This window comes from Vombatus ursinus, unplaced genomic scaffold (assembly GCF_900497805.2).
Source record: "Vombatus ursinus unplaced genomic scaffold, bare-nosed wombat genome assembly UNPS02014225.1, whole genome shotgun sequence".
Taxonomy (NCBI): domain Eukaryota; kingdom Metazoa; phylum Chordata; class Mammalia; order Diprotodontia; family Vombatidae; genus Vombatus; species Vombatus ursinus.
Window position 1 is genome coordinate 780,921 of NW_020954003.1, and position 21,783 is coordinate 802,703.

A 21,783-nucleotide genomic window follows, 5' to 3' on the forward strand; every position below is an offset into this window, starting at 1 on the left:
AGCTGATCTAGTTACTTAACCTTTCAGCGCCCCCAGAGCAACTCTAGAATGAACAGCGGAGGAGGGAGTAGTCTTTGGCAGCTCCCCACAGTATACAGTAGATGGATTTACAAATCCCAACTTCCTCTCATCCCTTCCCAAAAAAGTCAAATACTGAATGTCTGCCTGTGGTGGTCTCTGGGTGTGACAGGCCCTTGCCCATATGGAACTTTATATCTAGTTGGAGATAAATGACAAATAATATAAAACAGTATACCAAGATTTCTTGAGGTAGGTGAACTTTTTTTTTGAAAAATATTTTTCTCGATTACATGCAAAAACATTTTTAACATTTATTTTTTAAGATATTGAGTTACAAATTCTGTCTTCCTTTCCCTACTCCTCCCTAAAGGGTAAGCAATTTGATATAGGTTATACATGTGCAATCATGCAAAACATTCCCCTTATTAGTCATGTTGTGGAAGAAGACAGTCTGTGAATTTTTTAAAAAAATTTTTTTAATTCCCATCTTCTGTAGGTCTTTCCAGGTCTCCTCCCCAACACCCAATACCTTCACCCCTGAGATGACTGCCCATGTATGTACTATACTATGTTTATCTGGCATGCACATGGTTCTTTGCATATTCTCCCCATCAGAACACAAGCTCTTGACAAGAACTAGTTTTACTTAGCTGAAAGCCTGGCATATATTAAGCACTTAATAAGTGCTTATTGACTTATTTTATGCATTTAAAATCTTTATTGAGAAGGGGTCCATCAGTTTCACCAGACTGCCAAAGGGATCCATGACACCAAAAAAATGCCAAGATTCCTTGCTGATTACCTCCAGGATCAAATATAAAATTGTTTTGCTTTTAAATACCTTCATGACCTGACCCATAGATGGTACCTTTCCAGTCTTTTTACTCTTCAATGATGCTGGCCTCCTTGAAGTTCTTTAATTCCAGGGCATTTTCACTTGCCCTCCCCTATAAGGGAACTCTCTCCCTCCTCATCTCTATTTCTTGGCTTCCCTGAAGTCTCAGATAAAGTTCCATGTTCTGCAAAATGTCTTTTCCAGTCCTCCCCAAGTGCCTTCCCTCTGAAACTAGCCCCAATTTATCCTGTACCTTGTTTGCACATAGTTGTTTGTATATTGTCTCCCACGTTAGACTATGAGCTCCTTGAAAGCGGTGACTGCTTTTTGCCTTTCTTTGTATTCCTAGTGCTTAGCAAAATGCCAGGCTCTTCGTAGTAGGCTCCTTCATAAATGCTTGTTGACCCAATGACTATCAAGGCCAAGATTTCTTGAACTGAGTTCAATTTAAAACACTGTAAAATGACCTCAGGACAAAATGCATTAAAGTTTCAGCTAGGCCTTCTTCCCAGACTACCCTGGTTTCCCCTCTTCAGGATCCAGAGACTTTCAAACATTAAAGCTGGTTTAGCTAAGCTTCAGATTTTGGCCCTAACAGCCATTTTTTATGTCTATGCCCATAGTATCTTTTACATACTAGGCACCTATTTGTTGAATTGATCAGAATGAACATAACACCAAAGAAAAAAGAGTACATTCAACCACCTGGTTTAATTTTGTAAACACTGCTCTTCAAACCAGAGGCATTTCAAGCAGAGTAAGGTAGAGGGCAGTTTCTACACTGGGTCAGCTCATCCCAGCTGAACTAGGAAGAGCTGACATGGAAAAAGAAAAGAGAACATGAGCCATCATGATTTTTAAAAAAAGTTTATTACAATGTACAATGGACTCATTAAGATAATACTTAATCTTGGCTGCAGGCTGCTACAGATGTTGAAGTAGGAAATGCAGATGTCACAAAGCAAGAAAGAAACCAACAGGAATCACCATCTTATCTACACAGGAACTTCTACTTTTTGCCAGATTTCTTAATCCCACCACTGGCTGTAAGAGAAGAAAATATTATTCTAGAGAGGGGAAGAATGCTGGGGGCTCATCTCTGGCCACTACACCCTGAAGATTTATCTTGATTTTAGCCAGAATTGCAATTCTATCCTACATGTTCCACTCACTAAGTAGGAAAAATCAATAGTTCTCACTTCCACTCCCTTCTCTCTACTCATACTACATGACCTTCAAAACCTTTCCCTGGATTATTGTTATAGCTTACTTGGTCTCCCTGTACCCAGCCTCTCCCCTCCCTCCTCCATAAGCTATCCAGGGGTGGGGAATCTTTGGCCTCCAGGCCACATGTGGCCTTCTAGGTCCTCAAGTTCAGCCCTTTGAATCCAAACTTTACAGAACTTTGCCAAGGGGGCAGGTTCCCCACCCCTGGGCCACCCTGTTGCCAAATTAATCTCTCTGAAGTCCAGTATGACCATGTTACTCCTCTGCACAAGAATTCAGCAACTCTCCATTAATTTTTGGGACAAAGTACAAACTTCTCTGTGGTTTCTGCCTTTCTTTCTTTCCAGGCTGATTATTATCCCTACTCTATCCCTATTTCTATTACTATCACTACTGACAAATTGGCCAACTTGATATTTCCTCTTTAGAACATTCCACTTCCTGCCTCCTTGCTTTTGCCATACTGAGATGATGTAATTCCTCAATTCCACTTTTTGAAATCTCCAGCTTCTTCAGGGCTTAGTTCCAATGCCATCAAGAGGCCTTTCTTGTTTTCCTTAATTCTTAGTGGAGTCCCCTTCCCCCAGTTTCTGTGTATTTATTTTATACATATTCTATACTTCTCTGTAAACACTGTTATCACACTGGTAGTTCATTCATAAGCTCTAAGGCTGGGACTATCTCACTTTGTATCCTCAGTATGAGGTACATAGTAGGTACCTTAAAAAGTGTTCTTTTACTTTTGTAAGCTGAATATAAGTTAAACCTTTTAAACAACATCACTTACAACACTAATAGGGTTTTGTAATGTTTTTAATAACTATCTTACATACTGGCATAAGTTTAGTTTTAGTCAATGTACTTTAAAAGGAAAATGGAGATAACAAAAGGCCTGAAAAATTATTTAAAATTGTGGAAAAACATCTTACGAGGAAAGGCTAGTTACTGGGATTCTTTGACCTACAGAATCTTTCTGAAATGTGATCACTTTTAATTTATCTCCTTTAACAAAAGAAATCTAATAGCTCACATTTACATAGCACTTTACAATTTATAAAATGCTTTCCTCACAGTAATCCATGAAAAATGTAGTTCATGTACTATCATCCCCACATTAATAAGGAAACAGGCTCATGGAAGTTAAATGACTTATTCAGAGCCACCCAGTTAGTTAGTAAATGTCAGATGATATTTGAACCCAGCTTGCTCAGACTCCAAGTCTAATATCTGGATGTGTAAGATCTAGTCCATTCCTGAAAGAAATTTACAGTTTGTTTGAAAAGGCACACAAAAAGTTAATAGAAGACCATATCTGGCAATGCCAAATAAGTGGTACAGAACACAGGTGGTTTAAGAGCTGGCAGTAAGTAAGAACCCTGTTGGCTAAGGTGTTCAGATATGGCTTGATGGAAGGAATAATATAAGCAAGGATGTGGAGAGAGCAGTGAGGGGACTTGAAGAACAGAAGGTTTAAATGGAAAAACAGTGGGAAATTAGGTTTGGAAAGTAGGTTTAGGACATATTCTAGAGGGATACTTGAAAGTTAGGCTACAGAGTTTGGGCAAATAAAATTTATTACTTATAAACAGTTAGCACTGTAAGCTCAAAGGCAAAAGGATTTAGGAAGAAAATGAATCTTTATTAGGAAAAGTATCATTTAATTTTTTTCACATGACAAGTTTTATTTACACACTCAAAATGTTAAGCCAACAATTAGGCAGAATGGTGAGACGTGGACTTTAGGGTAAAAATATATAGGAGAATGGAAACACTGACATCCATTGCAGTATATATAGATTTATATTTTAAAAACATTGTTAATATTGTAGAAGAAATAACATGTTGAAAACAGAAAGAGCATTATAAAGGAAGTGTGATGTACTGAATAGTGGTGGATTTGGTTGGAAGACCTGGATTCAAATGCAGGCTTAGACACCTACTAGCTGTGTTACCTTAGGCAAATCACCTAACCTAGTTGTGAGGATCAAATGAAACAGTGCAAAATTCTCCATCTCAGCTATCAAGTGTTAAAAAGGGGATAGCTATGTGTGGATGTGTTCTCTTTTACTGTACTTATATGTTACAAGGAAAGGTTCTAAAGGGGAGGGAGTCATTGAGAAGTGACCAATCATATATAGAATATATATATGAAAGAAAGAAAAGTGTATAAATAAAGCATTTTTTAAAACAAGAGATGGTCAAAGATTGGTTTGGGATATGACCTTAAAGATTAGAGATCAAGGGAAAGGCTAAAGGAAGGGTGGTAGAATGATTAAGACTGAGGGGCAGATTTCTGTTAAATCAAGATTAACAGTTAATGTGTTATTGGGCAACTAGGTGGTGAAGTGAATAGAACACTGGCCCTGGAGTAAGGAGGACCTGAGTTCAAATCTAGCCTCATACACTCTGTATGACCCTGGGAAAGTCACTTAACCCTGATTAACTCCCCCCCCAATGCCAAGTTAACATACCAAGGATTTAGGATTTACTCATATGCAAACTCCAACCACTATTAAAACTTGCATATATATATAACTTATAGTGTTAGTGAATTATCTGACTCTTTGTGACCTTCCCCTGGTCACAAAGCAAGTAAATTTCAAAACCAAGTCTTTCTGACTCTGGACCCTTGACAATGCCCTCTGACAATCAGGATTTTCAATTGACAAAATGCAGACTATTGCAGGTGCCAGTTAAATTGCCCCTCCAGCTTAACAGTTTCTGAAAATCTGAGCTAAAAAATGCCACAAAAGCAACCTACAAATTGCATGCATTGCCAGCCAAGAAGAATAAGTGGCTAACATCTAGATATGTTGAGAAGAAATGTGATTTACTGCAGAGATCAATAGGATTGCAGTTAGTCTCATCCTGTCTACCTCAGCTCTACATTTCCCGTGCTCCTATCCTGTTCTGCTCTCTAATTCCAATGTGCTCACTCCCCTAGTTCTATTGTTAAACTTCCCTCTGTCCTAAATCTCATATCTTCATGTTCTTTCCATCTTTGAACACTTTTATTAACCTGGTCCCCCAAGAATATACCACATTTCTACATCCCTGACCACATTATCCAATTTGGGGTTGCTCCTTCTTTTATAACCTCTCACCACAACGAGCTGGGAAAAACACACTCCTTGCTTCTCAATGATACTTTTAGACCAGGCCTGCACAACCTTTGGCCCTCAGGCCTCTGTGCAAGCCTGTTTTAGGCTCTGCACTGCCTCCCCAATCATTTGGCAACCTCTCTTCCTTTTAGGTTTATTCCACTGTCTGTATCTCCCCCTCTAGATCTGGGTTGCAGATTTATTAGTCCTCTAGATAATTCTCCATCTCTTCTCAAGAAGTTTAGAAGCTGTAGGTTTCCTCTCCATGCCAATACCTGCCCTCAAACTTGAGAGTTTCAATATAAACTTGGATGTCCCCTCAAGCACCCTGGTGTCCCAATCTACTCCCATTAATCTAACTGTAACTTCACTCTTTCAGCCACAGAAATGGCCATTCACTTGACCTCACTGTTAACCCACACTGTTCTACCTCTATGGTCTACAACACTGAAATTCTCTCTGACCGTAAACTCTTATTCTTCAATCTTTCCCTTTGCCTCAGTTCTCTTAAACCTCACTAACATCTCCAATCACTCCAATGTCCTCTGCTTTCCCAGTCTCTGTCTCCTTCTCAGGCCTTACTGTTCTCCCTTTGCTCTTGACCTTATGGTTAAGGAGTCCACCTATATTGCCCTCTGTCCTTGATTCCCTTCCTCTCTTGCCCTATTGTTGCTCATGTCTTGCCAAACTCTAGCTCTGGGGCATCATCATGAACTACTTTCTCCATTCCCACTTCATTGCTACAGAGCTCAAGTGGAGGATGTTGCAGAATTCTGGCAAATAAATCAACTACAAATTTACTATATGGTGAGAACTGATGTAGTTAGCCCAGATCCAGACAAATCATACCATTCCTCAGCCACACTTCTGCACTCCAGCCTCCACCTCCAACTCAAGCTCTCACCTTGGTGAATATTCACCACTGTCTAGCCAAGACCTAGACCCATCCTCATCACTTGCCATTCATCTTCATCTCAAGGCACTTTGGGATTACCCCACTTCCTTCGTTTCTATTCCTCCTACACTCCAGTGCTAACTCTAAGAATAGTAATCAACTCAACACCCCCATTGTTGAAAAGGAGTGTCAATCACTTGCCCTTGATTCTAATTACCACTTTTCCAAAACACTCCTCCCTGGCTACTACTCCTTTATATGTGTTTTCTTGTCTTTCTCTATTAGAATGTAAGTTCCTTGAGACCAAGGACCATCTGGCTTGCTTGTACTTGTATCCCAAGCACTTAACACAGTGTCTGGCTCATAGTGTTTAATGTGCATTCATTCATCTATTCTCAACTGGATCCGTACTGCTACATGGCAATCTTTTTATTCTTCCAACAGTCTCTTCCACTCCCTTTTCTTTTCTGACCTCATGTGTAACTTTGCTCCCTCCCTCTTAGCAGAGCTCTCTTCCTTTTGAGAATAATTATTATTTTATTTATTTTTTATGAGAATATGAGAAATATTAATGAACTCCTTTTTCATTCTTATTTTATACCTCATACTCTTCATCTTTCCCCATTCTCTCATTTGCTCCAGTCCCTAACAAGAGGCAGCCCTTCTTCTTGTCAAGGCCCACCCCTCTATTTGCACTCTTGATCTCATTCTCAAGTCTTCTTTTGGATCTTACTTCTTTGACCACCCAATCTCTTGTCCTCATTTTCTCTACTTACTGGCTTTTCTGTGTCTGACATATATGCTCAGGTCTCTGCCATCTTTAAAAAAACCTTCACTTGACCCTGCTGTCCCCTCAAGCTATGTGCTGATATTACTCATTCCTTCCAAAGCCAAACTCCCCACTACCCCCACCCAGTGATTTATATTTGTTTCTTCACTTTTTCATTTCTTCACTTCTCACTCCTTCCCTCTTTGACCCGTTTCAAACCCTTGTAATCTGACTTCCACTCTATTATTCAACTAGAACTGCTCTTTCCTTGGTCACCAATAATCTGTCAATTGCTAAATCCAATAGGCTTTTCATTTATTGGGCTTCCTGACCTTTGTTGCTTTTAACACTGCTGACGGCCTTCTTGCCTCCCTCAGTTTTTTGGTGACATAGCTTCTCTTCATCATTCATGTCTTGGGCAGCCTTCTCTTCTTTTTTTAAACCCTTTCTTCATGATTTTATCAGTTCCCATGGATTCAATAATCATTTCTTTGCAGATGACTCCCAAATCTACATATCCAGCCCTGTATTTCCTGTGCTCCATTCCTCTATTTTAAAGATGTAGAACTTCCAACTGGACAACCCCACCAAAATGTATTAGCCTCCTAAGTGATGTCCCTACCAATTCTTCTCTCTGATCTATCCTCCACGTATCAGGCAAAATTTTCCTAAAGCACAATTCTCACTAAAGCACTCTATGCTCAAGAATCTTCAGTGGCTTTTTATTGCCGCGAGGGCAAAATACAAACTCATCTTTGTGGCATATAAAGGCCTTCACACTCTGGCTCCAGCTTATCTTTCTAGGTTGATTACTCCTCCTCATAAACATTATACTTTAGCCAAACTGGTTTAATCACTGTGCTCCAAACATAACATTCCATCTTTGAATGGCTCTCCCCCCAAAATATGATCACTCCTTATTTCTGCCTCTTAGAATCCCTAGCTTTCTTCTAGGCTCAGCTCAGTTCCTACTTACATGAAGTCTTTTATGTGTTTATGGTTTTCTTCTTCTGAAATTTCTTTGTACATTTGGTATCTCTCTAGTAGAATGCAAGGTCTTGAGGATGGGCTTTTTTTGTCCTTGTATTCATCTGGGTTTCAAGTCTGGGTCTGCCACTTACTAGTTGTGTCCCCAGGCAGGTCATTTCATTTTTCTGAATTTTGGTTTCCTAATTTGTAAATTGTGCATACTATTTGCACTAATTACCAGACAGTTGTTGGTTGTGACAATTAAAAGGAGATAAATGCTTAAAAGCACTGTAACACTACCAGCTATTATCATTATGTGCTTCAACCAACATGTTAAAATTTAGTTAAAGCTAAAAAAGAAAAATAAAGATTTAGAGGTGCTATGGTTGTTTTTTTGCAATGGGAATAGCAATTTTAATTTCTGAAAGTGCTTTTTATCTTTGCTAATGAGTACTTTCTATAGAAATTCAAAGGACTAGGCTTTTTAACAAAACTTACCAAGTGGTCCCTTCCCAGCAGCTTTTGCTTTTAACTCTTCCAGTTTTTTCTGTTCTTCTTTTTGTTTTTGTTTGAAAGCTATATCTTCCTAAAGAAAATGTGGAACATACTATTGAGGCCCCAGCTGAGCTGAGCTGGGTGACTGTAACCAGCAGTTGCTGGTGTTTGTCCCTGAGAATGCTGATAGTTGGAGTTGAAAAGATTTGGGTCATATACTGGATAAGCACTAGGAAGGCCTGGCCTATGGGGGAAGGGGGGGGTCTGCCCTCAGTGCTCATTCCCAACTAAGGTCTCCCCCTTTTCTATGCCTAAGCCAGTAAAGTCCACTCTCTTGCCCCAATATTTGAGGGACAGTGTAATCTTACATGGAGCCAGAGGTAAGAAGACTACCACAATTCCCTTGCCTCTTACCTCCCACTGGGGTCTGAGCAGGATCAAGTATATAATATAAAACCTCAAATACCCCATTTTCGCCTACATGGTACCCTTTCACCTCAGCCCAGATACCTCACCTCATCCATTTCCTTGGTTTGTTTCTTGGGCTGCTTCAGAGGCTTCTTCTTACCACCTGTCAAAGGATTTAGGAAGCCCTGTTGTTAAGATTTGGGAGACAGGAGCTGAAAACTCTGGGGGAGTTTCCTGCCTCTTGAGATGGAAGGCTGATAACTGAGGACTATGGGCTCCTTCCCATCTTCTGTCCCAGGCCTGGGGGAACCCAGAGATCTCAAGCTTTTCTTCCTGGGAGTCTGCCCCTCCCTTGGGCCAGTGGAAGGTGGATTGGGACTCAGCCTCCTCTTGTGCTCCTCCGTGCCTCGGCCTTGAGGAGAGATCTAGGGGTCAGGGGATTCTCCTCTCCTAGTCCAGGCCGAAGGGTCCGGCCATATCAGCCCCTCTTACTTGGGGGGCAGAGCTCGGCCCCTGGGCTCCCCCTCCTGTAGTCCCGCGGTCTCGGCGTCCCCTCTCGGGAATGGCCAGGCCATACAGAACCCAGACGCCACCCCCACCCCCCGCTCTTTGGGTCACTCACCCTCGCGACCGGACATCGTGCCTGCTGCTCAGCTTCCCCGAGCCCCTTCGCTGCCGGAAGCGGAACCTTCGGATCGCCCCTTCCGCCTCCATCGTCAGGCTGATTGGTTCCTAGCTTGGAAATGGAGCCACGACTTCCGCGTTGGGGTCAGAGGTCGTGGCCGGCTGGAGACCTGGTGGTTCTGAGGCGGCGGTTACCGGTTCGATTCCCGCGCGCGCCAGGTGAGGGGGCAGGCGCTAGGCGGGGGCAGCCGAGCCCCGGGGCTCGGCCCACGCGCCTTCTCAGGGCTCCCCGGAGAGGGGAATAGGGTCTGGGGGCCCTCGGGCTGGTCTGAAAGGTCAGGTAGGGCACGCTGGGAGGGAGACTCTCTGTCCGGCCGGTTTGCTGCTAGCGCCCTTGGCCCTGCTCGGAGGCTTGGCCAGGGGGGCTCCCACCCTGGCGGGTCCGGAGTGCCCCAGGCAGGCCCCCTCCTTCCTATGCTCCTGCCAGGCTGTCGTGGGGGAAGCCACCTGAGGGCCTTGGCGGTCAGGAAACCAGGAAGAGGGCGGGAGGAGGGGCGGTCAGGACCCTGGAGGGAGGGGGCCTCCCTCTGGACTTGGTAGAGGGGAGTAGGGGGAGGCCAGGAAAGGTCTATTGAGGCCGGTGGCGGGGAAGGGGGGCGACCCAAGAAGAGCAGAAGGTGGGGAGGGGGAGTCTCTCGCCCTTGGAATGAGCTTTTTCTTAAGGATTCGGTGCCTGGACTAGGGTCTAGCCTGTGCAAACTTGTGAGACAAGGGGATCCAGCGTTAATTATTCCTCATCCCTGAATCTGCAGACCCTTTTTTGAACCCAGGTGGAGGGCCTAACCCGCTCGCATTTTTTATCTTTTATAGTATTTTCTGCAACTCTCGTAGATGAGAAAACAAGTCTAAAGAGGTTTAAATGACTTAGAAGATTACCTATTGTCAGCGGCAGGATTCGAAACTCTTTTCCCTGAAACATACTTGCCTGTGTGACCATGGGTAATTGGCTTCTCAGTGCTGCAGGCAACTTTTATAAAATTGAGTTATCTTTTCATGTTCTCTGTCCAGACAAAGCTGTCCCGCACTGCCCCCCCCAAAAAAGGGTGGCAATACATGCTTGATAAAGTTTAAGTACTTACTCTGTGCTTAACTGTCTAATAGACATCTCAAACTGGATGTCCTGTTAAACTCAACATGTCCAAAACTGAACTCATTATCTTTTTCCCCAAAACCTTCCTCTCTTCCTAAATTCCCTATTCTAGAGGATGCTACCATCCAGTCGCCCATGCTGGAAATTGTCTCCTCACTTTCACCCACCACATTCAATCACTTGTCAAGTTCTGTCATTTCTACCTTCATAGCATCTCTTGTATATATGTCCACCCTAGTGAAGGCTGTCATCACCTGAGGCCTAGACTCTTGAAGTAGTAGGCCTGCTGGTTGATCTCCTTGCCCTTAAGTATATTCCCACTCCAGTCCATCCTCCCTTAAGCTGTCAAACTGATCTTCCTAAAAGCATATGTCTGACTATTACTTGAAGTTCCAGGAGCTCCCTGTCACCTCCAGGATCAAATGTAAAATCTTCTGTTTGGCTTTTAAAGCCCTTCATAATTTTGTCCCTTCCTACCTCTCCAGTCTCCTTACACCTTATTCTCCACATATTCTTCAGTCCAATGACATTGGCCTCATTGAGCCAGACACTCCATCTCCCGGATCCAAGCATTTTCACTAGCTATGCCCCCATGCCAGGAGCTCTCTCATTTCTACTTTCTGGTTTCAAATCTAAGCTAAAGTCCCACCTTCTGCAAGAAGCTTTTCATTGGTCGCTTTAATCTTAGTATCTTCCCTCTTAGACTTCCCCCAATTTATCCTGTATGTATCTTTGTACATAGTTTGCATGTTGTCTCCCTTGAGGGCAGGGACTATTTTTTTCCTTTCTTTGTATCCCTGGTGTTTAGCACAGTACATGGTACATAGCAGGCACTTTAGAAATGCTAACTGACTGACTGTTGGGCAGATAAAGATCCAAAATAATAAAATATGACAATTGTTCTTCTCTCGTGTCCACTTCTTTGTGACCCCATTTGAGGTTTTCTTGGCAATGTTACTGGAGTGGTTTGCCATTTTCTTCAGCTCATTTTAGAAATGAGGAAACTGAGGGAAACAGGGTTAAGTGACTTATCCAAGTTCAGACAGCTGTTAAGTGTCTGAGGCCACGTTTGAACTCAGGAAGATGAGTTTTCCTGACTCCAGGTCCAGCACTCTATCCGCTGTACCACTTAGCTTCCCCAGAAATGACAATGCTTGAATTTAATGAGCCTGTATTGTACTGGGGGGAAAGGTATGATTACGTAGACAGGTATGATACAGGGGAGGATTTGAGGAGGGCAAAGGAAAGAACAAATTAAACTAGATGCTGTGTAGATACTTAATAGAGCCTTGTTGATTTATTGACAGGAAAACTGGGGGAGGGGAAAAGCACTCTTAATTGGGGGAATTAGAGAAAACTTCATGGAGAAAGTGACACCTGAATCAGGCTTGAAGAGAAAGATTCTGAAAGAGATAAGAGAATTCATACCAGCCATGTAGGATAGCATGTTTAGGGAATACCTGGTAGTCCATTTGACTGGAGCAGAGAACATGAAGAGAAAATATCGTGAAATAAGAGTGGAAAGTAAGTTGGAGCCAGATTTTATTGGGTGTAGGAGTTTATATTTTATTGTATGGGTAATAGGGAGTCACTGAAAGGTTTTGAACAGAGGAGTGACAAGATCAAATCTGTACATTAGGAAGGTTATTTTGGCAGGGTGGAATAGAGAGTGGAAGCAGGGAGCCCAATTAAGGGTCTGTTAAAATGGTCTAGGCTAGAGGTGGTGGGTCTGAACAAGAATGGTGGCATTGTGAATGGAGATTAAAGGATATGGGTGATACTGTGCAGGTTAGCAAATGAATTTCTTTTAAGCTTGCTTCGAAGACATTCCATGGTCTCTGGACACCTGTTTTGAGTATCAGGCAGTGTAAAACTAATGCTCCATCCATTTGCAGGTCTGGCTGTGCTCTGGAATATTTTTTCCCTCAGGCTTGTAGCTCAATAGTATTTTGGCTGGTGTAGGGCATATTTCTTAAGATAGGTAGAAATGTGGGGAAATCAGAATGATCTTCTTTGCAGATAAGTGAATGATAATCAGACATTTGGAAATTAATACCACGTGCACTTCTCTTGAAAAGAGAAAGGATCTAGGAGGATATTTTGTATGTGTATGCATGTGTATAAATGTGAATCACTGCTATTATTCCTTTTTCATCAGTACTGTATTCTTTCTTGCCTTTTTGGCCTTCCGTTATTTTTGATTGCCACCAGATGTCACTATAACAGTCTGTCTTAGTGATCAGATTTTCTATTTGGGCAGTAATTTGACCAACACAAAACAGCAATTCTGTCTTTTGGCAGATTTGTAATAGACATGAAAAGACAGGACCAGATAGGTAGGGGTAGAAGAAGGAGCTCTACGAGTTGGATAATGAGGGAGATTCTGTGTTTGAATAGCCGTCAACTTCTCTCCATTTGCTTAGGACAAACATCCAAAAGACTGAAAAAAAAGGAAAGATTAAGGAAAAATCAATCTGTTGAGCCTGACTGAGCACTGACTAAGAGAAGTAGTGGGGGAAGGGAGAGATTAGAGGACTGAAATGTGAGATGCAGAAATCAAATAGCCTGGGAGTCCTGTGATTAAATGAAATTAAGAGGAAAAAATGGGACAAAATACAAAATATTTTCTGTGAAGACCTGATTTTCTTATACAATTGTCTCCCTTCAGGGAAAGGCAGAAGCTGCTTTCCTTGAAACTATATACTTAAGTAGTCATAGAAGTTTCTTATGGAATATCTGCCTGATTTTTTTGAAGGAAGGTTGGATTCTGGCAGGGAGGTAGTTGATTGGGCTTTTTTGGAAATGAGACTGAATCCTAGATGTTTCCTGAAATCCTGTCTCAGGTTTCCCCAGGGGATTTTTAGGCCTCCCTCTGGCTGAGCTGTTGTCCCCATGTTTCCCTCCAGTTTGTCATCTTTTTTTATAGGAGTTATAGTCTGAGCAGGCCTGGGTATCCTTTTCCTCAGGCACAAAAATCATCCAGTTCATTAACAGAGATGTACCTGTTCTTGAAGAGTAGCCAAAGCTTTTGTAGGAAGGTATAGGCTGTGGAAGTGAGGACAGTGTATACTATTTGCTGTCTGTGTCTAATTAAATACAGGTAGTGATAAAAAGACAAAATACATTAATACATTTTTTAGAAAATTAAATGTACCATCCTTCTTCAGAAGTGAGAAGTTGTGGGGTTTATTATCTATACTGTCCAAAGTGATCAAAATGTTAATTTTTTTTTTAGTCTTTTTCCCTTTTAAAATCTTTGTTACAAGGGAAAGCTTGCTGAGAAGGGAAGAGAGGAGGAGGGATATATTTAGGACTTCATGTGATTAAAACAAAAGGCATTAATAAAAATTTTAAACAAACAGAGGCAACTTGGCCTACTGCCTACTGGGCTGGCTGTGGAGAGAGGAAGAAAGACAGAGTTCAATTTCTGCCTCCAACTCATGGGCAGATGTGTGACCATGGGCAAATCATTTATCTCCTCAATGTCCCAGGCAACTCTGTAAGAGAAAGAGTTACTGTGAGTTGCAGGTCTGGGTAGGTGGAGGGTTTCCACATTGGTGAAATCATAGGTCTGGAAAAATCAAACTCAAGAAATGTACAAAATCTTTCCATTGAACCAGTTTACTTGAAAGCTTTGAGGAGAACCATTCTTCAAGTAGAGGGAGAATAATAGTCTATAGACCATCATACTTAAGAAATGTTCAGTTAATACTTATTTAGATGAAAATATTTTGTTCAGACATTGTTCTGTCTCAAGAGTTATAAATGCTTGAGCTTGGTTTTATGCTTTTCTTGGTTCTGAGTAGATGTCTTTTGTGTCCCTTTTCCAACGTTCCTCACTGCCTTGCATGAATTCTCAGGCCTAATGATGGGGCATACTACCATTTTAGCGATGCAGCGCATCATGAGTTCACCCCAGAAATTGGAGCTGAGAAGCCAAAGAATGAAACTCCTCAGTGTGAGGTCCTTCTACAGCCCAGGTCCTATCCAGCGCAAGGGGAAAACTTCTGCAAAAACTGCCATCAGACTATATCACAGACTCACTGAGATGGGTCGAACCCTGGGACAGAATTTCCAACAGAGAATATCTTCTGTGGCCAAAACTTGGTGGGACAGTTATGAGGAATTCGTTGGTCTAAATGAAGTTCGAGAGGCCCAGGGGAATGTGACTGAGGTAAATACTACAGATGAGAATCTAGAGCTCTTATCACTTTTTGTAGTGGGTCCTGCTCTGATACGTTATTTCTGGCTCATGCCATCCCCAACAATGTTTTTTAAACCATATCCAGCCTTTTCTTTCCTGACTAGCAAGCTTCAGTTCTTTAGTGCCACTGGGTTGGAGATACTGAATGTGGTTTTAGCATGTCACTTAACCAAACCACTGCCATTTTCCCCTCCTAAGTCTCTGGTCATAACCTTTTATACAGTTAAGTCCAATAGCTGATTCCTTTGTTGATGTTGAATTGGTAGTGTTTGTTTGCATTCATAATGATTTTATAGCATTGTAATTAAAGAGCATTTGTGAAGGGAAAAAAATTGAGAAACATTCTACCTATACAGGGTGTCCCAAAAAATCTTCATGCCAATTAAGCTTTAAGAGCTTAAAACTGTACTGACAAAAGTCAAATCCATCATAGCTTCAGTGTAATCACGTTTCAGCTCTTTCCACAATAACAGTGAAAATAGTTTATTTACAAAAACACTAGAATTTGTGGCATTTTCTGCACAGATGGAGAATTGGGTAAATATTCTACTTTTCATTGTATATCATGTGTGTGTGTGTATACACACACCACATCAGTGTTTTATCTTTAAGTCTCATTTAACCTTTGTTACTTAGTTATTAAAATTTTAAATAGAAAGTTTCCCTTCCCCTCTTATAAGGAATAGGGAGAGAGTAGAGTAAATGGTAGATCTAGGGATAGACTGAGCCCTAGGTTCCCTCTTTTGTGGACATAATTCTGTCCACATTGACAACAGAGTGCTGAGCCTGGAGTCAGGAAGACCTGAATTCAAATCCAGTCTCAGACACTTACTAGCTGTGTGACCATGGGCAAGTCACTTAATCTCTGTGTGCTCAGTTTCCTCCTCTCTAAAATGGAGATCATAACAGCACCTGCCTTCCAAAGTTGTGAGGATCAAATAAGATAATAATTTATAAAGCATTTAGCACAGTACCTGACATGCAGTAGGCACTTAATAATTGCTTATTCCTTTCCTTATTCCCTTCCCTTATAGTAGTGTAAGAAAAACAGGTTTGACATTTTGTCCTTTTTTACATCTGTCTTCTACCAGAATAAAATAAAAATAGAAGGAAAGCAGAATTACACTAGGGCAGCTAGAGTGCTAGTATGTACCACCTGTGTGTAACTATGTCCTCCCCCATTCCCAGTACTTCACTTATTTTAGGAAAGTAGTTCACCTTAGAAAGGGGGACAGACTTCATTTCTGTTTTTCTTTCAGGCAGAGAAAGAGTTCATGGTGGCTCGAGGAATTGTCCGAAAGGCTAGAGATGACCTGGAAGTTCACCAGGCCAGACTCAAAGAGATTCGAGATCGTTTGGATCGAGTTTCCCGGGAAGATACGCAGTACTTGGAACTTGCAACTCTGGAGCACAGATTGTTGCAGGTAGGATGAATCTGGAGGTAACTGGGTAGCTGGAGCTACTGAAATTATACTTCTTTACCAACAGAAGTGCAGGCTGGAGCTTCCTGTGAGGGATATAAGTCCAGATCCCCTAACAAGTCTGTGTTATTATACACTCAGGAGAAATGGTAGATGTGTTTGCTTCTGGAAATAAATTAGGTTTGAATGGTTAAACTTTGCAAAAGCAATTTATTTTGTGACTTGGTCATTAATGTCTTCAAAGAGCACTGATAGAACTTAGAGAAGAACAGGAAAGGAATCACTGTTATAATAAGTACTCTATTAGTATCCTATTGTCATTCACTAATATATTAACGTTGATAAAATAATATTGATGGGTAGCTTTGAACACTTCCTTATTAACCAGCTAAATTCAAATATTATTTGCTCTCCTCTACTGGCTCATTCCCAATTGCCTAAAAACATAACTTAGTCTTATCTCCCCAAAAAAACAACCAACCCACCCAAGTCTTGATCTTGTCAACCCCTCAAGCTATATTACTCTTCTGTGGCCCTTTGACTCCAAACTTTACAGAATAAATTATCTTCATAAAAGGATTTGTTTTATAAAACTTAGACTCAGTCAAAAGGCCACACCCAAGGACCTAGAAGGCCACATGTGGCCTTGAGGCCGAGGATTCCCCACCCCTGCTCTTCTCCTTCTTTGCTAAACTCTGAAAAAGAACCTATACTTGCAGTTTGTACTTTCTTGTCACCTGTCTCTGTAGTCTGACTTTCATCCCTACCACTCCATTGAAACAGCTCTCTTCAGGGTTATTGGTGACTTCCTAATTGTGCACTCTATAGCTTTTCAGTCCTAATCTTCCTTGACTTTTCTGTAGCATATGCCATCTTTTCCTTAGCAATCTCATTTACTTTTATGGCTTCAATTATCATCTTTCTGCAGGTAACTCCTAAATCTATATATCAATCTCAGTCTTTCACCTAAATTCCAATCTTATGTCTTTAGCTGCCTGGTAATAAAGTACGTGTATACTGCTGACACCTCAAATTCAAGATGATCACAACTGAACTCATCATTTTCCCCTAAAACTTGTCTCTGTCTTCTTACTTTCTCATTTTTTCTTTTGGTGGGGCACCACCATTCCCCCATTCTCTCCCATTCCAAATCTTGGGGTCATCTTTGATTCTTCCCTTTGTCTCACTTCTCATATCCAGTCAGCTGCTAAGTCCTGCCATTTTTTACTTAGACAGTATTGTTCATATATGTCCTGTCTTCTTTACCCACATTGCCACTATCCCAGTTCAGGCCTTCATTTGTGGTGGTATGGACAGTTGTAGTAGCCTTGCTGTTCTATTTCAAGGCTTAATCCTCACAAATCTGTCCATCACACAGCTGCTGAACTGACATTCCTAATGCATTGATCTGATCATCTTCCTAAGAACTCAAAAACTGAGGAGGTTCTTACTTCCTTTAGGATAAAAAACAGATTGCTTTACCCTGGCATGGAAGGCCCTCCATCACACAGCTCCATGTTGTCTTTTCAGTCTTATTTCATACAGTGCCACTCATGTACTTTATTTTCCATTCAAACTATTAACTGACCCCATTTATGAAATGAGGAAGACAGGTACTCTAGGCGTTTTAGCCTGCAGCTGTGATTAGATGATCCTGATCCTGATTTTCCCACCTCTGTATATTTGTAAAGACCTCTCATGTTGGCAATGTATTCATTCCTCCTTTCTAAAAACTAACTCAAGTGCCGCTTTGTCTATGAAATCTTCCCAGATCCTATTCCTGCCAAAAGTGATCACTACCCATGTTTTCCCACAGCGCAAAAGGTTGTGCCTGTGCCCCTGTAACATAAACTTTGTGAGGGCTGGAATTGTGTTGTTTTTCATTATTGTATTCTCCATGCCTAGTCCCATAGTAGATACTTCACAGATTTTTGATGAGGTAATTTGCATCTCCCATCTTAGTCCTTCATGGTTCACAATCAGGGCATATGTCTTCCCTACCCCCTCCCCATCTATGTCTTTGATGGAGGGGTGAGGGATGAAGTTCTGTATTCATATCCTACTTCTTTGGGTTTCCATTGACAGAAACTTTATAGCTTTAATTGTTTGTTGTTTCTGCAGGAAGAGAAGAGACTCCGAACAGCCCACGCTAACTCAGAAGAGTCAGAACGAGAGAAGTTTTCCCTCTTCTCTGCAGCCGTGAGGGAAAGTCACGAGAAAGAGCGGACAAGAGCTGAAAAAACGAAGAACTGGTCACTCATTGGTTCGGTTCTCGGGGCCTTGATTGGTGTTGCTGGCTCCACCTATGTGAATCGGGTACGGTTGCAGGAACTCAAGTCATTGCTTCTAGAATCGCAGACTGGACCGGTGAGTCTGCAGGAGGCCGTCAAAGAACAAACTTCCAGCCACAACATGCAGAGCAAGGATCTTAGTGACCTTATTGAAGAATTTAGGAGTTTAGTGCACACTGGAATCAGGGTGTCTTCTGGAGCTCAAGAAGATGCCACTTCTTCTGGAGAGAGTCTCATATCTCATAAAGATACATATGTACTTTCAGCCTCTTTGAAAGAACAGCTCAGCCAATCTCAGCAGGTTCGTTCATGTCTGCAGAGTTTACAAGAGCAGCTTACTGACCTGGACAAAAAATTCAGTCAAATGGTTGCAGAGGTTCAGCTTGTAAAGGCTACAGCCCGTTCTCAGCTTGTAGAGCAAGCAAACCAAGCTTTGCTAGACTCTTCACTGGACCCCAGGCAGTCCCTGGTTGCCCAGGGCATGATTCTAGAACTGTCAGACATGGAGCAGAGGTTGGAGGCCCAAGTCAACAGGAACTCTATGTACAGCACTGTGCTAACTTGTACCATGTTTGCTGCTATGCTGCCAGTGCTGTACATTTTCTTCAGAACCAACTAGCTGTCTCTGGAGGGAAGCTTCAGCGAGGAAGAGGAGTTGTTGCATTTAGTAATGAACTGGCAGGCACCTTACTGCTTTGTCTGTTTAAGTCACTTGGAGGTTACTGGTTGTGAAGCCACCCAGAACTTGTGAGCCTGGCTCCTTAAAGGGGAATTAGCTAGGCAACATGGTTTTCTTTTTCAAGATATACCTTTTTAAAATTCCAGCTCACATTTTATATTCATTTACCAGCTTTGCACTTACATGATTTTTTCCACAGAAGGAAAAGGATTATATTTGAAATTATGTTATTGAAAACAATTTTAAAACTTCAAATTATGGTAACTGCCAAAATTTACATGACATTTTACAGTTAACAGAGCACTTTATATACACTATCAGTTGATCCTCACAACAATGTGATGTAGTAATGAAAGTCCAAGCCAATTTGGTTGAAGAGATTGGGACAGCAGTTCAGCAGTATGGATTTAAAACCATGAAGTTCTATTACCTTCATAGTCCCTGTTTTCTCTCTAGGTTCTCCCCAGTGTTCTTCTCTACTGTTGTGTGCATTCTATGACATTTTTAGTATCAAGTCACTTTGTGTTGGGAGTAATTATTTTTGGTGTTTATCTATCTGCATTTCTAACCTTGGTTTTCATTTTCCTGACCTAACTTGTATTTCCTAGACCTTCTTGTGTATAAGTATTTATGGGGTGTCTGGTCATTAGAATCTGGGAGTCAGGATAGGTGCTTGTCTACTGGCTGACCAGGGAATCTACTTCCCTTTATGATTTAGCTGTTCTGTGCCATCTGTCAGGTGAGAAGAGCTCCCCTTGCCTTTTTTTTTTTCCCTTTTCACCTTCCCTCCAGGCAGGAGGAAGAATTGATGTCTGATACTTGAAACAGAATTTTTCAAGGTGGAGGTGGGGGAGTGGGGCTGATGATAATGGATTATGTTGGATTGGCAGCATAGAGAAAGGAGCTTGCTAAACAAACAATTTGCCTGTAGGGAAATAGGTTTGGACACTACCAAAGGGTGTGTAAACTTTCCTTCTCTACAGCCTGGAGATGCTCTCTGCAAGTATCTCATTTTGCCTAAAGCAGGATGGGAGGAGAGCTGGCAAAGTGTATCCCATTGATAGTGTGAACTGAAAAGCAGTGAGCTGGGTGGGGTGAATTCCAGAAGTGGAAGTCACCATGCTAGTCAGACAGGGGTTGGGGAGAGGGGGGGCAGGCAGGTTGGATGGTGGCAGATTCAGTTCTGAGTGAACCCCACCCTGACATGCCTACTCCAGTACAGGAGGGCTGCCTGCTATTCCTTCAAACCCTTCTTGCCCTATCAAGCCTCAGACCATGGGCTTGCTCTATTTCAGCATTTCCTTTGTGTTGCTAGGTAAGAACTCACAGTTGAATAAAAGATAACAACTGTTACGGCCATTTATCATTGTTATCATCATTTTTTATTTAGAAAAGTTTGTAGAAAACTGTATTGTCCACTACTTGGGAACAAAATTGAGGGATAGCACCATCAGTGGCTCATTCCAATTATGTACCTATTGTAGTTGTGCATTAGTTGAGCTGGAACTGGAACCTGGGAAGATTCCTCCCAGCATAGCATCTTAGCTCTTGGATAGGTTCTCTCCCTACAGTGGAGTCTGACACTCACCGTACATTTGAATGTCCCTAGGGGGATGGCAGCTTTCTAAAGGGCTAAAGGCACATTAGTTCAACAAATGTTTAATAAGTACCTCCTCTATACAATGTAGTATGTTAGGCACTGAAGATGTAACTAATTGAGGAAGAATTCCTGCCCTTAGCATAAAATCAGAATCTCAGAGGAAGGACATTTAGATGTCTTGTAGCCTTACATACCTGAGCAAGAATACCTTCTCCCAGGGCAGCTCGGTGGCACAGTGGATAGAGCACCAGCCCTGGAGTCAGGAGGACCTGAGTTCAAATCCGGCCTTGGACACATTACACTTACTAGTTGTGTGACCCTGGGCAAGTCACTTAATCCCATTGCCCAGCAAAAAAAAAAAAAAAAAAAATACCTTCTCCAACACAGGTGTCAAATACTTGACCTTCACAACACTCCTGAGTGCTACCTGAATCAGATTAAGATGTAATTGGGAAATATTTAACAAAATAAAAATGCAATAAAGTGTAACATTATGTTTTAAAATTTGTCAATATGCGCTCACAGGTATCTTTATGTGTGGATTAATGGCTGCCATTTCTTTTTGAGTTTGACATCACTGTTCTAAAATGTCCCTGACAAGTGGTCAATCCAGCATTTATTTGAAGACATCGAGTAATTTAGAATCATTACTTCTTGAGGTAATTCCATTGTTGGATAACTCTTAATTGTCAGTTTTCCTGTAATCTTGACCCAGAAACATTACTCCTATTCCCCTTGCTCTTAATTTTGCCCCGTTGGGCAAAGCTAAGGAAGTCTAGTTCCTCTTACACATTATAGCCCTTCAAATACCTGAAGATGACTATTTTCAGCTAAACATGGATTGTTTCAGATCATCCTTGAATAGAAAGCTCTCTAGTTCTTTCACCATCTTGGTCACACTCTGGCTTGAAAATGCCCTCCTAAATGCAGAACTAATAGTCCCTATGTGGTCTGACCAGAGCATTCTGTAACCTTTCATTCTGGACGCTCTGTTTTTATTACTACGCTCTTAGGTTGCATTAGCTTTTGGGGGAGCCCTGTCTCACTGTTGATACACTGATCTTATAGTTTACTGATCTCACAGATATTTTTTA

The 21,783-nt window shown here is 41.6% G+C and overlaps 1 protein-coding gene and 1 long non-coding RNA gene across 4 annotated transcripts; one reads left to right on the plus strand and one right to left on the minus strand.

The window, feature by feature from the left end:
• Positions 1–1,707: 1,707 nt before the first annotated feature.
• On the minus strand, positions 1,708–9,429 carry LOC114041945. The gene is made up of 4 exons (XR_003568955.1): positions 9,343–9,429; positions 8,828–8,883; positions 8,316–8,403; positions 1,708–1,900 (listed from the first exon to the last, which is right to left on the minus strand). It is a non-coding gene; the product is annotated as an uncharacterized LOC114041945 (long non-coding RNA).
• Positions 9,392–20,981, plus strand: CCDC51 (coiled-coil domain containing 51). Of its 3 annotated transcripts, none has more exons than XM_027860633.1 (4): positions 9,392–9,563; positions 14,355–14,668; positions 15,958–16,122; positions 18,241–20,981. In XM_027860633.1, the coding sequence occupies exons 1-4, from the start codon at positions 9,464–9,466 to the stop codon at positions 19,027–19,029; spliced, it is 1,368 nt and encodes a 455-aa protein (XP_027716434.1). In that variant the 5' UTR covers positions 9,392–9,463; the 3' UTR covers positions 19,030–20,981. The 3 variants fall into 3 exon arrangements, with proteins under 3 accessions (XP_027716434.1, XP_027716435.1, XP_027716436.1); XM_027860634.1 differs by having other exon boundaries at positions 14,385–14,668; XM_027860635.1 differs by lacking the exon at positions 14,355–14,668 and having other exon boundaries at positions 9,491–9,563.
• The last annotated feature ends 802 nt before the right edge of the window (positions 20,982–21,783 follow it).

Excerpts from the sequence above, each read along its gene's own strand:
- CCDC51 (XM_027860633.1), top strand. The coding sequence starts at position 9,464 with ATGGAGCCACGACTTCCGCGTTGGGGTCAGAGGTCGTGGCCGGCTGGA. Across the intron at positions 9,564-14,354 it reads TCGATTCCCGCGCGCGCCAG|GCCTAATGATGGGGCATACT; the intron begins GTGAGGGGGCAG and ends ATGAATTCTCAG. Across the intron at positions 14,669-15,957 it reads CCCAGGGGAATGTGACTGAG|GCAGAGAAAGAGTTCATGGT; the intron begins GTAAATACTACA and ends TTTTTCTTTCAG.